The following is a 19515-nucleotide window of genomic DNA, read 5'->3' as shown; positions in this document are numbered from 1 at the left end:
GCACTGTAAGGGCGGCGGTGGCTGAGCGGATATAGTCAACGGGGGCAAATGTGATAAATCCGTGTCGCTTGATCTGCCGTGCTGGTCATTATGCGCATAGCGAATACGACGTGTGTGCGTGTGTGTGTGTGTGTGTGTGTGTGTGTGTGTGTGCGTGCGTGCGTGTGTGTGTGTGTATATGGATGGGTACCGAGAAGTTTGCCCAGACGCGAGTGTCTCGAGTGTTTCCTATGAATCATATTTACGATTGAATTATATCGTTAAACCCTCCCCGCGGTGTTTCAAAAGAAAATGTTGCTGCGACCTGCAGCAGTTAAAATAAATTAATATTAATATTTTCTGCGCAGACGAAAGTGGTAATTCATTTCCCACGACACACTAGTTAAAATTTACAACAAATTCTAAAAACATTACGTTGATTGTACCATAAAACTGTACGGATCGTAGGAATATATAAATGAGATAAAAAAAAAAATTGATAATTAATTAACTATGTTGTGGTACAGCGGTCGTGTATATATTATATAATGGTATACAAAACAATAATATCCGATTTCCTAGCGGTACCAAGAGTTAGAAGCAATAGTCTACACACGTTGTTTCGGTATTTTTAAACATATACGTTTTTCTCATAGAATTTGCACGAATATGATATTCCAAGTTCGAATGCTTCGACGCGCGTGCAGTGTGAGTAAATCGTGCGGCGCAACAAAAATTTCACTTGACGTCGAACAATACCCATTTCGCCCTCGGAGTAAAATCTGTAATCACAATATATATGTATGGCGTTATCGGCTTCTCGTTGTTACAACTACTATCGTTCGATGAAATATAATGAAAATCCAATTCGCCACGGATTTTTTTTTCCCAAAGAAGCGGGATTATACCAACAATAAAACCAAGTTCAAATCTGCATTGTCCGAAATGTGCGGACCGTGGTAGTGTTCAATATCGAATCGAAGGTCGAGGCTACAGTGAAATATTGTACGTTATGATTTAATATCGTCCGATTTACACGTTGTACCCTTCCCACCACAAACATTGTTGAATCAAAGATACGATTTCGAAATTTCAGACGATTATTTAAATAACGAGGACTATAGCAGATATTATTATCTTACGTAATATACCTACGTGCACGCGCCTTCTCTTTAGGCCGCAGACGTGAAATGCAGTACGTCGCAGGGAATGAATATAATAATATTATTATCAAATATTAATATGTGGGTATACCTATAAAACATAATATTATTATTGATCATAATTCTCATAAAATATCGGTATTTATTTAACCTGCATTCTTGTTATTACATCGAAGAGCGTAGTGTCCTACTTAAGAAAATTTTCTTCGGTTCACAAAATAGGAACATAACTCTATATAATATATATGTATATATAGTATAATGACAAACATAATTTGCCACGAAAGTCATTATTTATTTTTTATTTCAACAATGTCTGGTAATCGTACACTTGATCGGGGTCCAAATAATAACGTAGCTACCGACTAAAATTTTACTCGAATGACAATTCTCTTGGCTCTTACCATTTTCATGTATTGCCATTTGCCACCTTTAGCCAAGGCTTATAATTTTACGTTTGAAAACTTTCATTAACTTTTTGATTGCTCTTTCTTTGTATATTTCCTTGTAATTCTTGAGTTTAAGGAAACGTGATATCTTGCCCAGCACTCATGTTGTATTTTTCGTTCTAGTTTTATACACATTATTATACACACATACGCATAACTTATTACTAATTTATAAGATCGGTATAATCGTTACTCGTCATATGATATCTTTAATTTTAGATGGATGTATATATGTATATTGTGTGTATATATTATATTATATTATATAGTCTAATAATAGGCTAATTTATCCTATAACGCTGAGGCGGACGATAAAACCGTATCGATTTCCTAATACCTACTTAATACCTACAGCGAATGTATAATGCATATTTTATCCGTAATTTGTTATGCCGACGGGTCACAACAAATTCGGGTTATCTAGCTTTTTGTGCGAGTTAAAAAATGTTTAAGTTTATTTTGCTAATTTAGAACTCATTTACATGTAAAACCAATAACGGTGGAATTTAAAATACATAAAATATAAATTTTAACTAGATATTTTTTAGGGATTCTTGAAACGAATCAAACATGCAAACAATAGTATAGAACTCGCAGGGAATAAATAACTGAAACTACCTGCGATGTACGTGTGTAAATTACCGAATTGGAGTTCGATACTACAATTCGGTCGTTGTTCGTTACATAAGTTTCCCTGCTGTACAAAATGTATAAAAACAATGAATGAATATTACGTATACAATAAATACACAATACTAACACGTCACACGCACACACACACACACACACACACACACGTGTATTTGTGTTATGTTGTTCAGTGTTTATTGATGCATTAGTTAATTAGTAGACATCGCATAATGCTAATTAAAAGAGGTGAAACGCGCCGAGTTCCAACCCGTTGATTATTGTAACCACACGATATATTAATGATTATTATATTGGCATATACATATTATTCGTAACGGTACACCTATGTGTGTTTCGCAACAAAACAAAATCGTACATATATATATTTTTTAATTTCGTCGTGAAACTTTAAATTTTTATTTAAGAACTCTTACAAGATTTTAAAAATTTAGAATTATTGAAAAATGTAGAACAGTACCTGCTTAGGTATGTCGTAAAAAATTGTAACGTTTTTGTAAAATTATATAATTCTAGAATAAGTTCTAGAAAAAAAAGCATCCTGCAATGTAGTAATAGAGATACCACAACTATTGCGAATCATGTACTCTCCGCCAGAATGACAGCGATATAGATTTTGATTATGTACGCGATAGTAATTATGTTCATCTCATAATGTACTTTCTTTAACTCTTCGAGTATATAACGTGTTGTTCGAACAGTTTTATAATCAAATCATATACCCGAGAGTCGTTAGTAATTATCATATAAAATTAGTTTTTTCTACATTTATCTCATTAGTAACATTACCATCTTAACGATTTTAATTATACTTAAAAAAAAATAGCAACGTTTTAATAACACGGGATATCTATGTAAACAATATATAATTATTGCGAAAGAAAATGCATTACGTTTCTAATTATTGTATAGGTACTTCATGCATCGACTCGACCATAATATGATGGGAGAGGACTGATGATGTATTATTAAAAGATATAACATTGAACGTAGACAATAATTTATTGTGGTGAGAAATTATGAATCAATACGACTATTATTATATCGGTTTGGTAGGTACCTATTGAAATAAATCAATTACATTATTCGTTCTAAGATCTGTACATAAATTATATAGGGTTCTTTATTGTCGAAACGGTAATGTCCTCTTATAACTATTGGTGATGTCAACTGTATGAAATAACGAGTATAGCTGAACAAACCACTAATATTGTGTTAGGTAGCAACGTAATGGATTTGCGGGCGACATAAGATATGACAAAAAATGTTTAAAACAATGACCGAAATCTGTAATAATATCGGTACCTACACTGAATAATCGTTAAATAATTGGGTGACGTAGAGTAGTGTGACGATAGCTCGTACAACGATGGATTAGTAGTCATTTGGTGACGTACAGGGCGTACGAAAAACTCCTATAATATACCCTAGGTGATAGAAAGCTTTACAAATAATATTAAAATTGTTTTCATTTCTGTTTCGTGCGCAGGTGCTACGGGTAACGACAACGACTGCAGGACAACGATAGCCTGCGGCATCAGTGGTTCCGAACCTTTGGCTAGCTCAGCTTTTTGCTCAAAACCCGAAGACGAGATGGAAAAATTGTCGCACAGAAGCAGCTCTTCGCTGGGCGTGGTGAGTGTTTTTATTTTTAGTAAAATAACAGTTGGGGGGGGGGGGCACTGAAAATTGGTAATGGACTGGTGGACCGTGTATATACTTATAATTTAAATCGTACACGTTACTATTTGCTTTATACGTTTTTGACGAATTCGGCGCTCCTGATCACCGCCGTGGTATATAGGGTTAAATTTTGAGTTAAAAGGAAGGCTGGTATTTGAGTACCTCAGGTATTTAAATACTTTTTACAGTATTCATTTGAGTATATATAATATACAAACTATGTATATATATATTCATTCGTTACAAGTTAATACACAAATTAGCCATCGATGAAAACATCATTATAGGTAGATACTCTCTACAGTCTACATATTGCCTATTAACCTAACTTAGCCATAAAATGAGTAAATTATCCTTTAAAACTAAAAATGTACAATAGTACTTATTGTATTTTTTTTTTTATACTATGAAGTATTAATATTGAAGTACAAGTATTTAAATACCATGTAAGTTCTTCAACGTTGCATATTGTACGACGATCGGTCAATATACCTAATTACTAACGGCTAGGATTTTACCACGGCAGTGATAGAAGTTTTTGATTAACAATTTAAAAACAAGTATTTGTTATTTTTTGGTATGATTATTGATAAAACATTAATAGTGTGAATTAGATAAGAGCGAGAAGACAAATCATCAACACGTTTGTTTAATGTGTGGCTCTTGTTGCGTCATCGACACTTACCGAAGTTTGTGCATATTATGTAGAACAGGGTGAGATTTATCGCGTTCGAAAATACTTTAGATAGTATTTATCATTATGAGTGTGTTTTTGCGTTTAATCCGCACGATTCGGACGCTTCCGCTCGGTGTTAAAATTGTTCCTCATCAATTTGGGAAGAAAATTCCGGAAACGTTTTGTGGTCGCCGGTCGGGGTGAGTAGTGAGTTATATCGCGAATTATTTTTAATGCGGACGGGCCACTATAATCTCTTTACGTTTAACGAATAGGATGTCGTAATAGCAACGATTTAGATTCTAAATCGTGGATCTGGGGAATTCTGATCCATTGGTTTATTTCACGGGATGTGTCTTATTTTTTAAATACCTAGCCATAATGGAGATTTTAATGAAATTGGAAAATGTACACAGATTGAACAAATGGCCATTTTTTAGTATTTTTTAAGAAAACTAGGAAAACAGCACACGACTATTGAATTTAACTAGCACATATGTTTGACAAAATATTGTCCACATTTTTGGTATAGGCACTTACTTTTTCACTTGGTAGCAATTGTTGTCGTTCCCAAGCTTAAACTTATAGAAAATGTGAGTATCGCATATATTCGCATTACAGTATATTATAGTAATTAGTAATTACAGTATCAAAGTTTACTTATCCATAAATTATTTATTAATTATAAATATACAAACATTATAACAACAGATGTGCCGCATGGCTTTTTTTTAATATTAATACAAGTCATTAGTTTAATTCTAAATATTTTCAAACGCTTAATGAAAACTAGCGTTAAAATAAAATCATTTTTTTTTTAAACCTCTACACCGGGTCACAGTTATAATGATCTCATTTGTAAATTTAATCTTAACCAACTGCGTACTTGCCTACGCCCGAGTGAAATTATACGTTTTGTGAGACAAAGGAGACGAAACGCGGCTGTTATATACTTTTTCGGTAGGTAATACGCGCACTTCACACGCGCTTGCCGTTTTTTATTTCTTTCAGTACTTTTACCAAACAGCACGTGAATTTTAAACAATGCAAATTATCAGTTGATACGACCGAACACCGTAGTGCGCTATCTTCACTTTTGGTTTCCCCTCGCAATATATACGATTTTACGTGTTTACGATGTCGTCGCAGTTTGTATTATTTTGCCCAGGATTTATCGTGTTTAATTCTGCTGGATTTCGCTCAAGTCGAATGCGGCAAGGCCCGATTAATTTTTTTTATGTTAATGTGCTCGTTCGGCGCAACTTAAGTGTTTTCGAAGGATTTTATTATTTTTTCTCCTCGGCAAACGAAATCAACACAACTTTCAAGGTTTCCCATCTCGCATTTCGCCGTTTTTCCCTCGGATTCACTTTGCGTTTATATATATATATATTATATGTATATACAGGTGTACACACGCACACTCTAAACTTTTGTACGTTTCATTATTATACGATTGTAAGATTATTGCTGCAACGAAGAAACTCGCGCTTTATACCACCACTCCCAACTACGAAATGTTTCGAATTATTAAATTATTATTTTTCTCTCGCCTCTGCGATGTTGTTATATACTTATGATGTATAAAAAAAATAATACAACGTCTCCCGTGCCGTGGCTGAACCCGAAATCTGCGGTCGTATATTTCATTTAATCGTAGCTGCACCGCCGTTTATTTCACTATAACTACCGCCACCGCCACGTCCCTTATTTCTTTATCGCGGTTCTTTAATTCTCTCCGTAAACTCCGCGATACCATCTTATGAATAATAATAATAATAATAATAATAATAATAAACGTCTAGGCTATATATGTATATATGTATATATGTATGCATTATGTTATTAACTCGCGCTCGTTTAAACTCCGTTAACGAGAGCGGCGATTCCAGAGCGTTCATATAATAGTCGTTACGCGATTACGCTTAAAACTAGTACCTACCTATAGTATTATCGAGCGTCTCCACGTAATACAGAGCGAATTTCATAACTTATTTTTATCGCAATACACTCTTATCCAGGCACTAGATGAACAGTTTTATTTTTAACAATAATAGGATGAAAATATTTTTTGAATCGTGAAAAATAGTACCTAGTAGCAGTAGTGGGTATAGCATCCGTCAGTGTACGGCACTAGACACGTCATAAAATGTAACGGAAATAATGACAAATCGTATACAACGGTCGATGGATGAAAGTAAGCTGCAGTGCATGCGGCTCCGCTGAAGTGACGTATAACATATTGTAATAATTGTAACATCCCTCGTGCATCAAACGTTTCGCAAATTAATAATCGATTCGTGCCGGTGGTTTTAAATTTTAATTAATAATAATCAACTCGTGACGCTTTTCACGTCACGAAACCGCGACGACGTGTCTCAAGTTTACGACAGAGGTTATAGCGAAATAAGAGGGCAGATTTGGAGCTCAAACTGAGTATGAGTGTGTGTATAAATTACAGCCGTCGTTACTTGGACGAATTGTTGTCGTCCGCCGTAGCGCAGCCACGACAATTATAGGTATAACTTGTCAGACCATATAGACTATTATATTGTCGGTTTTTGCTCGTCGTCGTTGAACCGCCGCGGATGATTTTAACACTTAACGTTATAATTTTCGTTTCGGAGGAAATGTTCAATTTCGGCACTCTTGAATTCAGATTTTTTTCAAATCTCCCGAGCGTAAATCCATTTCGTTTCGATGCATTTGAAGAATCTTTCGTTGTGTTGCATTTCCAAAAACTAATCTGCACATACGCAATACTGTATATATTATTATATATTATTATTGTACATCAAATAAAAAATGCGTTGTATGTAATAATATAGTGGCTTAACGTTTGTTTTTCTCCATTTACAGGCCAGAAGCGATTCCATGGCGTCCGTGTACTCTGGCGCCGGAGAGGGCAGGTATGGCACAGTGCCTATCAGGGGTGAGGTGGAGTTTGGTCTTCAGTACAACTATAAAGCGGCACAGTTCGAGATCAACATCAAACATTGTCGCGACCTGGCAGCTGCCGATCCCAAACGAAACAGATCCGATCCGTAAGTACAATGACCATATTAAGTGTATTCCGAATCCACGAGGTGTACGATAGACGCCTTACGGTATCGATCTAGAGTTATTTTTAAGGACGTTTTTAGTACAACAACTTTCCTCGCAAGAAAAACTCCCAACGCCTCGTGCACCAATCGCACTTATACCAGTAACTTGAAATTGCATGCCTTAATTTTTGAACCTTAATAAATAGTCAGCTCCGACAGTCTTAATACTAATATTTATAAAAGCCTTACACTCTTACAACGTGTATCTACCGTCAAAATGAATCGTTATTAAACATTATAGGTAATATATATGCTCGTACCGCGCGTCATCGATTTACATTTTTTTTTTCTGTCGATTGCATTCCTAATAAATTTATTAGGGATTCGAGCTCATGATTACAACAAGCCTGTAAAATATTTTTGTTAAAAGTCAGGTTTGATAAAAAAATAAAAGAAAAAAGCCATACCTTGAGATACAAATATACAATCAGTGACCGTTGTATACATCGTTTTTTTTTTTTGTTTATAGCTACGTAAAAGTGTACCTATTGCCTGACAAATCCAAGGCTGGCAAGAGAAAGACTAGAGTGAAAAAGCACACGATGAACCCAATATTTGATGAGGTACTTAAGTATAGTCTACCTTTGGAAGAGCTCAACAGCAGAACACTATGGTTAAGTGTGTGGCACTCGGACATGTTCGGGCGCAACAACTTCTTAGGTGAGGTCCAACTTCCTCTGGAAAACATGATATTTGACGATCCATCACCAAAGCTCTACCCACTTCAGGAACGAGTTAGTATTATTTTATTTAAATAAATAACAATAATGACTGTGATTTTGTATATTACAGACAGAACCTTTAGATGATACTATGTGTGTCAGTAACAAAGGCGAAATTATCGTCGGACTGAAGTGTGTACCACCCGACCCGAACTCAAAAAAACGTACCAAAGGCACATTCCTTCTGCTAGTGAAAGACGCAAAGAACCTTCAAGCGATCAAGTCAAACGGCTCATCCGATCCGTTTTGCAAAAGGTGAGTAACAGGCCAAAATGGTACATTTTTAAGAGCCGCAAACGAAACGAAACAATTTATACAAAAGATAGACAATACATTTTTTATGTTAATTCTTTTAAACAATGTAATTTATGCTAATCTATGTTTACCCAATTTTCCAGTTATTTGTTACCCGACAAGGGTCGTAGTTCCAAGCAGAAGACCAACGTGGCCCGAAAGACGTGCAACCCGAACTGGAACCAAACGCTTACGTACCGAGACGTATCTCCAGAAGAATTGGCGGAGCGGAGTCTGGAATTGACCGTTTGGGACCACGATCGGCTGGGCAGCAATGAGTTTTTGGGAGGCGTCCGCCTATCATTGGGCTCAGGTAATTTATTTTTTAATCGACAAATAACCAATTTTTGAAAATAAAAAGTCCGATGATTTACTTAAAACCGCGGTTCCCCACGATAATATATAGACAAATATAATAGTAGGTAAAATTCACGCCGAAATATGCTGTCAGTTTGCGACAAACCATCATTGGTGGGGAGGGGGGAGAGACATACCGTAGCAATCATCAACCCAATCCGACGACGAACTTTTTTTCTGTGATGATAATGACATCTTGAGTTGACTGTTGCAATCACGTAGAACGGGTTTTGAAAAGTACGCACGACCTCTCTCTCTCTCTCTCACTCACTCCGTTATAATGGCAATAATAATAATTATTATCATCGGTGTTTTCCGGCCACGATATCACAATTCACAGTATAATAGAACGTATACGCCGTAATAATGACAATGGTAATTTTCACCTGCCGGTCGGTATGGGCGGCGACGACAACGGCACGTCGAAAAAGTAATGTATTATAATTATCGATTGGAGAGGACGTCGCATCGTACAAAGTTTCAAAAACCCTATGTGCGTGATCTAAACTCACCACTCTGCGTACGCGTCCATTAAGGAACAACCGAACAATCACTTATTTTTATCGTAGATAGTTTGAAGGACTGTATTGTGGCGTAGAATGTTAATAGCATAAAACGATTTAATCAGTGGCGTATTTATTTTGGGGAGGGGAAGGTTCCCAAGAAATGTATAATAATCCTATAGGTATATTTTCTTGAACTTACGAAAAAGAATAAAACAAGATGATAGAAAATGTTTTTATTTATTGAAGAATATTTAGTACCTTGATGTAGGCAAATATGTTAGGAGAATTAATAATAGTGTATTTATGTATATATTATAAAATAATTTCACCACCTGTTGTTTTCTACTAAATTTTCAATCCATTTGTGTACACATGACGAGTGTTAATTTACTTGGATGTTGTGTGATCAGCCGTGCAGTATTTTGATGAATGTAAATTCTTACACGAGTACCTATAACATTTGATATGTTAGTTCCGATTCGAAAATTAAATAAAAAAAATAAAAAAAATATGAAAATTTCTGCACAGAAATATGTTAAAAATTATTGTTTGTAATTTAACTTACGAATCCGGAATATTACGAAATTTATTTATATTTATGAGAAACCCTGTCAATACATATCTACATTATTATCTAAATATCTCACGTAGAAACTTATACATATCCTTTTTAGGTTTGTGTAAGACCTTACCATCCCCCCCCCCCCATGCGTGCGGTTATTTATGATCACAATAGGTGAACGATTTAATTTTTAGCCCTTCACACGGGGTTATACAATTATTTCTTATGCCTAAGTATAACTTACACTCCCCCACAAAAAAAAATTATAATAATAATATATTATACTCCACTGGATTTGGTTGTTAGGCAATTATATATTATTTAGTATATACTATATTATAGCTCCTATATGAGCAATATGAAATTGATAATGTCTAGAACGAATGTATAGGTTAAGTTAATATATGTCCATAAAAGAGTAGCTCTGTTATTTATACTTAAAAATAAGGAAATACTTACCAATGTTTTGATGTTGATTTTTTTTTTAAAAAATATGTTTTTTTCAGGTATGTGTGACGGTAAACCAGTCGACTGGATGGATTCCAACGAAAAAGAAACTGCCTTGTGGCAGAGGATGTTGGACAGGCCAAACTTTTGGGTCGAAGGTTGCCTGACGTTGCGACCGTCGTTGGAGTTAGCGAGCAAAAATTAAAACTAATATCCGTTTATTTTTTATACATACAAAAATCATTTATTTTATTCTTCAGACGTATATATATGTCTTCGTATATTTTTTTTAATTATTATTATTATTCCGCGTCGTGATGTACGTTGTGCGTACATTGTATTAGTATCATCATTAATGATTTTATCATTATTATGATACAGTATTATGTAGGTAGATACTCACCGACGTGTAAATTGGTCTTTGATTTTTTTTATTATTATTATTTCTAATTTTTTTTTATGTTTTGTTGTTTTTATATAAACGCTAAGAATATCTGTGATCTGAGAATATTTCGATCGTGTAACAAACGAAGAATTTATAATAGATAATTATAATGTTTCAGTCTTCCATTCGAATTTTGTACGCATCATATTAATATTACTATTATTATTATTATTATTATTATATAATACATATTATGTAGTTTTAATATTTACGTGTTTTTAGCTCGTACACGGATAATATTTGTGCGTTTTATGTGCATCTCGTGTTATTTATTTTTTGATAAATGTGCAGTATTTTTTATTTTATTTTACGTATTACTATTATTATTATTATTATTATAACTTACTAGGTATATAAGTATTAAGTATATTAGTATATTATATATATTATATACAATTCGTCCGATCGTAGAGCAAAATAGAAAATGGGTTGGGGAGAGTACTCTTTGGAGATTATCCTAAAAATAGTATGCATCTAGTTCGTTTGGAATGATGAACATTATAACTTTTCTGATAAGTAGTCAAAATATGTTTCTATCGGAAAACATTTAATGAATATTAAAGTGTTGTAAACATATTGCTGATAAATATAATATAATGTGTACCTATTATATGATGTGTACTGCAAAGTTCATTATTTTTTGTATATACTGTTTTTTTTTTTAACCTGCGCTTCTGTATCACTGTGTCAATAACTCTAAAATGCAACAACAGTTATAATAATATTGTTATACATAAGCTCACATAATATATTAATATTGTGTATGTGGTGTATATTTGTTTTTAAATTCAACATCGTGTATAAAATGTGCGACACAAGTGCGCCTGTTTGTCATTGTAGACGTTGATTACTCAACATGATTTGAGTTAATAGAAAAATTCAAATGGGGAAATAAATTAAATACAAATAAGAAAAAAATAAAATGAGATATGATTACTTTTTGTATGGGTTACTTTTCCTGTTCAGGAATGTAAATGCATATAAATACAACCCTGTGGAAAGCACTACACAGTATTTAATTATTTCTACAATTTACAAATACTTTTGCAGTACTTAGATATTTTTAGAAAAATTGCTGAGTTCTCTCTGTCTTTTTTCCATGTTATTATTTTTCTTATTTTTATCACTTAAGCTTGTTTTTAATGAAACAGATGGCAAATATAGAATTTTTAAAGGGAGAACAAATATGTAGAGGGATTTTTTAAACATACATGCACACTCTATTTCTCTGCATATATTCAAATTCTGAGTTTTGGAATTTTTAAATACATTTGAAGATCATAATATTTTGGAATCCTTGAGATTTTTTTTGCCACTTGAGGGTTGAGGATGATCTTGTGACAATACATAGTTCTGTTTTTCAAATAGGAACCCCCCTCCCCCTTTCATTATAATTATTAAGCGAATATTGATGTATCTTAATCAAAATTCAATCAAGTAGTTATCGAGTTATATAGCTGTGTCTACTACGGATTATATTTCTATGATATTGATATTTATTGTTTTTACATTTCAGCTCCTATATTTTAGTAAGCCCAGACACAAAGCGTGTAGTCCAAAATTGAAAATGTGCACTCTAGATTTGAGAAGTGTGTAGTGTGTACTAATAAATAAGACTACAGTCTACTGACCTAGTATGCAAACACTATTCATAAAAATTGAAAATTGAAAATTTTTTATTATTAAAAAGTAAAATTATCTGTAACAAAAATAAATGGTTTTCAGTTAAATTTTACTAAATAGCTCTTTAATTCTCTGCTTTTAATTGTGAATAGTGAGCACGCCGGATATAGATTCCAGAGTTTTATTATCAGCATTGTGAAGAAAATTCCCCATCATATTTTTTTTTTAATGTTATGTAGGTGGATAACTAGATAAGGTACAAAATAATATAATATCATTAACTGATAACCACAATTAAAAAAGGTAAAAACTCAAAATAATAAATTATTTATGTATTGAAAGTACTTGCTAGTACTATCCCAGTTGTTATATGACAAGAAACAGTTAAGGACACAGTTGAAGTATTAGCATACAATAAAAGATAATAATTAACAAGAAACAAAACACCAACAATTATACTATGTTATGCAAATAAATAATATTATGAAATATTATTTATATATTTATAAAACTATGTATTCATTTAATTTAATAGTGTCATTTGTTTTTAGATTTCTATTTCATAAGTATATTTTTTAGTTTGTAAAATAAAAATAGTTTGGTAGTTACCAACCAATAATGTATCATATGATTGTAGGGACTTAAAAAAATTTATACCAGGTATCAATCTTTAAGAAAAATAGGGGCCATGTGTAATGGGTTAAATAAAAAATTATTATGTTTATTATTGATACATCAATATAAATAGTTTGTAAAAATGATCCAAGTACCTGTCTATAATAAAATATACTACATCTAATATTACAAATTTAAATTTATAAATGCTTTTCTAATATTCAAATAATACAATTTTGATAGTTTTAGGCATTTTTATTAATATATTTCAAATTTGAATTCTACTTTTCAATATATTATATATTTATTGAATAATTACAGTATTTTAATACTATCCAGAAATAGAAATTTTACCCACAGTATTTGACACTAAACAACTAATAGTTAGTAGTTACCAATATACTACTAGGTACTTAGTAATTCTCATACCTATATTGTTAAATGATTTTTTGTATAGTCTTGTGCTTAAAACAAATAAATTGAATATAACTATCCGTGGCCTGTCTTTAGGTACATATATGTAGCCATGTAGGTATATACGAATATATACGCATGACCAAAGTTCTGATCAATTTTCTTCAAAATGCACGTAAGTATATGAATAATAGATTATACCACAGAATTACTATTGAACAAAAATAGCCAACCCCTTTAAATCTATAAAATTAAAATCAAAATTCAGTCGGATATGCAATTTGCATTCAAAATCAGTCAAAATAATTGGAAACGTCGAGATTTAACTTAAGTGTGAAATCTGCGAATATGTCGACATCACTGCCGGTTTGGTGAAATCATTGGCGATTTGCTTTTCAATTATTTTACAGTCCGAATTGAACGAAAATTAAATAGGTTTGTTACCCTAGTAACCCGAGGTCGAAATTTCGAATTTAAAACCGTTTGGTATTATGTTATTAATTTTGTAATTACAAATGAGTCACGGAAAACGGCGTTCCAAAAACCGGGTGCTAGGGTGAGATAGGATTACATTATAGCTACAAAAAAGAAGGAAAATCTTGTAATGTTATTGTATATAAAATAAATTGTAAAAATATAAAGTTAACATTTCAATGTTATTCGTCACTGACTATCAGTGTGTTCTTATATAATAAGATATTTTATTATTTATTTATATTGAAACTATAATTTAACTATTTATTACCAAGTGGCTAATAAATCAACTGATCAAACTGGTATTTTCCTATAATATCATGTGTATTATACAACAAATTATTATAATTTTATATTTAATATTCAGCATTTATGTTTTAATTCTAATCATATAACTTATTTTTTCATGTTCACAAATGTATGTCGTTATCTAAATAGTAAAACACGTGTCTTTATGAAAATTGTATTAAAAAGTAATTACAAATAATTAATGTATAACTCGTTATCTCTAACACAAACTATAAGCTTTTAAGAGATCGATATAATAATGTAAATAAATTTAGTATTTTCAATCAAAAAACGTAGTATAACTAAGATTATTATTCACTTTTAGATTAGTGCAAACTTTAATTATTTAATGTTTGGGGTGCTGAGGTACCTAACATAACCTTGGAACCCGGATATCGGAACATCGTTTGACTCTGGTGTGGTCACATTTTTTTTGTAGTAACAAATTGTTACACAATAAATAACATAATACTAAACGGTTTTCAAGTGAAAAGTTCGTCCTTGAGATGCCAGGGTAGCACAACTAAGTTAAATTCGAAAATTGTGCAAGAACGTTTACCAACATTCACTTTACATATTCGTGAGCACGGGGATGACTTGTAGGGCTACGAGTCGTGTAATAACCGCACTTGAAGTTTTTTTTCTTTTGGTAGGCACTAATAAATACTATCCCCTAAAGTCTTTTCCACCTTACTGCTGGNTTATTATTATTATTATTATAACTTACTAGGTATATAAGTATTAAGTATATTAGTATATTATATATATTATATACAATTCGTCCGATCGTAGAGCAAAATAGAAAATGGGTTGGGGAGAGTACTCTTTGGAGATTATCCTAAAAATAGTATGCATCTAGTTCGTTTGGAATGATGAACATTATAACTTTTCTGATAAGTAGTCAAAATATGTTTCTATCGGAAAACATTTAATGAATATTAAAGTGTTGTAAACATATTGCTGATAAATATAATATAATGTGTACCTATTATATGATGTGTACTGCAAAGTTCATTATTTTTTGTATATACTGTTTTTTTTTTTAACCTGCGCTTCTGTATCACTGTGTCAATAACTCTAAAATGCAACAACAGTTATAATAATATTGTTATACATAAGCTCACATAATTATATTAATATTGTGTATGTGGTGTATATTTGTTTTTAAATTCAACATCGTGTATAAAATGTGCGACACAAGTGCGCCTGTTTGTCATTGTAGACGTTGATTACTCAACATGATTTGAGTTAATAGAAAAATTCAAATGGGGAAATAAATTAAATACAAATAAGAAAAAAATAAAATGAGATATGATTACTTTTTGTATGGGTTACTTTTCCTGTTCAGGAATGTAAATGCATATAAATACAACCCTGTGGAAAGCACTACACAGTATTTAATTATTTCTACAATTTACAAATACTTTTGCAGTACTTAGATATTTTTAGAAAAATTGCTGAGTTCTCTCTGTCTTTTTTCCATGTTATTATTTTTCTTATTTTTATCACTTAAGCTTGTTTTTAATGAAACAGATGGCAAATATAGAATTTTTAAAGGGAGAACAAATATGTAGAGGGATTTTTTAAACATACATGCACACTCTATTTCTCTGCATATATTCAAATTCTGAGTTTTGGAATTTTTAAATACATTTGAAGATCATAATATTTTGGAATCCTTGAGATTTTTTTTGCCACTTGAGGGTTGAGGATGATCTTGTGACAATACATAGTTCTGTTTTTCAAATAGGAACCCCCCTCCCCCTTTCATTATAATTATTAAGCGAATATTGATGTATCTTAATCAAAATTCAATCAAGTAGTTATCGAGTTATATAGCTGTGTCTACTACGGATTATATTTCTATGATATTGATATTTATTGTTTTTACATTTCAGCTCCTATATTTTAGTAAGCCCAGACACAAAGCGTGTAGTCCAAAATTGAAAATGTGCACTCTAGATTTGAGAAGTGTGTAGTGTGTACTAATAAATAAGACTACAGTCTACTGACCTAGTATGCAAACACTATTCATAAAAATTGAAAATTGAAAATTTTTTATTATTAAAAAGTAAAATTATCTGTAACAAAAATAAATGGTTTTCAGTTAAATTTTACTAAATAGCTCTTTAATTCTCTGCTTTTAATTGTGAATAGTGAGCACGCCGGATATAGATTCCAGAGTTTTATTATCAGCATTGTGAAGAAAATTCCCCATCATATTTTTTTTTTAATGTTATGTAGGTGGATAACTAGATAAGGTACAAAATAATATAATATCATTAACTGATAACCACAATTAAAAAAGGTAAAAACTCAAAATAATAAATTATTTATGTATTGAAAGTACTTGCTAGTACTATCCCAGTTGTTATATGACAAGAAACAGTTAAGGACACAGTTGAAGTATTAGCATACAATAAAAGATAATAATTAACAAGAAACAAAACACCAACAATTATACTATGTTATGCAAATAAATAATATTATGAAATATTATTTATATATTTATAAAACTATGTATTCATTTAATTTAATAGTGTCATTTGTTTTTAGATTTCTATTTCATAAGTATATTTTTTAGTTTGTAAAGTAAAAATAGTTTGGTAGTTACCAACCAATAATGTATCATATGATTGTAGGTACTTAAAAAAATGTATACCAGGTATCAATCTTTAAGAAAAATAGGGGCCATGTGTAATGGGTTAAATTAAATAAAAAATTATTATGATTATTATTGATACATCAATATAAATAGTTTGTAAAAATGATCCAAGTACCTGTCTATAATAAAATATACTACATCTAATATTACAAATTTAAATTTATAAATGCTTTTCTAATATTCAAATAATACAATTTTGATAGTTTTAGGCATTTTTATTAATATATTTCAAATTTGAATTCTACTTTTCAATATATTATATATTTATTGAATAATTACAGTATTTTAATACTATCCAGAAATAGAAATTTTACCCACAGTATTTGACACTAAACAACTAATAGTTAGTAGTTACCAATATACTACTAGGTACTTAGTAATTCTCATACCTATATTGTTAAATGATTTTTTGTATAGTCTTGTGCTTAAAACAAATAAATTGAATATAACTATCCGTGGCCTGTCTTTAGGTACATATATGTAGCCATGTAGGTATATACGAATATATACGCATGACCAAAGTTCTGATCAATTTTCTTCAAAATGCACGTAAGTATATGAATAATAGATTATACCACAGTATTACTATTGAACAAAAATAGCCAACCCCTTTAAATCTATAAAATTAAAATCAAAATTCAGTCGGATATGCAATTTGCATTCAAAATCAGTCAAAATAATTGGAAACGTCGAGATTTAACTTAAGTGTGAAATCTGCGAATATGTCGACATCACTGCCGGTTTGGTGAAATCATTGGCGATTTGCTTTTCAATTATTTTACAGTCCGAATTGAACGAAAATTAAATAGGTTTATTACCCTAGTACCCCTAGGTCGAAATTTCGAATTTAAAACCGTTTGGTATTATGTTATTAATTTTGTAATTACAAATGAGTCACGGAAAACGGCGTTCCAAAAACCGGGTGCTAGGGTGAGATAGGATTACATTATAGCTTCAAAAAAGAAGGAAAATCTTGTAATGTTATTGTATATAAAATAAATTGTAAAAATATAAAGTTAACATTTCAATGTTATTCGTCACTGACTATCAGTGTGTTCTTATATAATAAGAATAATAAGATATTTTATTATTTATTTATATTGAAACTATAATTTAACTATTTATTACCAAGTGGCTAATAAATCAACTGATCAAACTGGTATTTTCCTATAATATCATGTGTATTATACAACAAATTATTATAATTTTATATTTAATATTCAGCATTTATGTTTTAATTCTAATCATATAACTTATTTTTTCATGTTCACAAATGTATGTCGTTATCTAAATAGTAAAACATGTGTCTTTATGAAAATTGTATTAAAAAGTAATTACAAATAATTAATGTATAACTCGTTATCTCTAACACAAACTATAAGCTTTTAAGAGATCGATATAATAATGTAAATAAATTTAGTATTTTCAATCAAAAAACGTAGTATAACTAAGATTATTATTCACTTTTAGATTAGTGCAAACTTTAATTATTTAATGTTTGGGGTGCTGAGGTACCTAACATAACCTTGGAACCCGGATATCGGAACATCGTTTGACTCTGGTGTGGTCACATTTTTTTTGTAGTAACAAATTGTTACATAATAAATAACATAATACTAAACGGTTTTCAAGTGAAAATTTCGTCCTTGAGATGCCAGGGTAGCACACCTAAGTTAAATTCAAAAATTGTGCAAGAACGTTTACCAACATTCACTTTACATATTCGTGAGCACGGGGATGACTTGTAGGGCTACGAGTCGTGTAATAACCGCACTTGAAGTTTTTTTTCTTTTGGTAGGCACTAATAAATACTATCCCCTAAAGTCTTTTCCACCTTACTGCTGGAATTTTTTTATATTATCACATTAAAATAAATTTTGATTTTCTGTGTTAGTGTATAATCTTATTTATGCATTTTTTACATGCAAACTTTTTTTGGTGAATGGGAGACGGAGCAGTGCGAACATAGTTAATAATATATTGTTCATTATACAAGAGCTCTCCAATCTTTTTTTACTGCGTACTAGATCTGTGATACGCTTCGGCGTCACGAGCCCAACTATTTTTATATATTGATAGAGATAGGTAATGAAATTAAAGATTTACAAGAATTATTTTTAGTAATTTGTATATTAAATATATTTTCAAAACATCAATTAACTTGGCAGCCCCGTAGGTTGGAGACCCCTGAATTATACCCATTATTACCTAAGAGTGGGAAGGGGTGGATGGTCAAAAAAAAGGTAACCACATCTAAAAACAGTCTGCCGGATGCCTATACATTTCAGTTATATGGTATCCACGCTCCCTCCAGAAACGAATATTCAGATATCGAATAGAACTAAACAATTTACCTTTTGAATTGGTCGGACTGATCAGTGATAGTGTTCGTCAGTCGGCA

The 19515-nt window shown here is 31.4% G+C and overlaps 1 protein-coding gene across 1 annotated transcript in view; it reads left to right on the top strand.

Annotated features, from left to right (window-relative positions):
* LOC111036127 overlaps positions 1–11799 on the top strand; it is a 68851-nt gene extending 57052 nt beyond the window's left edge. Inside the window, exons 6-11 of the mRNA XM_022318031.1 lie at positions 3729–3874; positions 7458–7642; positions 8172–8436; positions 8495–8679; positions 8823–9031; positions 10650–11799. Of these exons, the coding sequence (XP_022173723.1) occupies positions 3729–3874; positions 7458–7642; positions 8172–8436; positions 8495–8679; positions 8823–9031; positions 10650–10795 (1136 nt within the window). The 3' untranslated portion in view covers positions 10796–11799. The remainder of the gene's footprint in view (positions 1–3728; positions 3875–7457; positions 7643–8171; positions 8437–8494; positions 8680–8822; positions 9032–10649) is intronic.
* The last annotated feature ends 7716 nt before the right edge of the window (positions 11800–19515 follow it).

This window comes from Myzus persicae, unplaced genomic scaffold (genome assembly GCF_001856785.1).
Source record: "Myzus persicae strain clone G006 unplaced genomic scaffold, MPER_G0061.0, whole genome shotgun sequence".
Classification (NCBI taxonomy): Eukaryota; Metazoa; Arthropoda; class Insecta; order Hemiptera; family Aphididae; genus Myzus; species Myzus persicae.
This window is presented reverse-complemented; position numbering and strand designations above follow the sequence as displayed.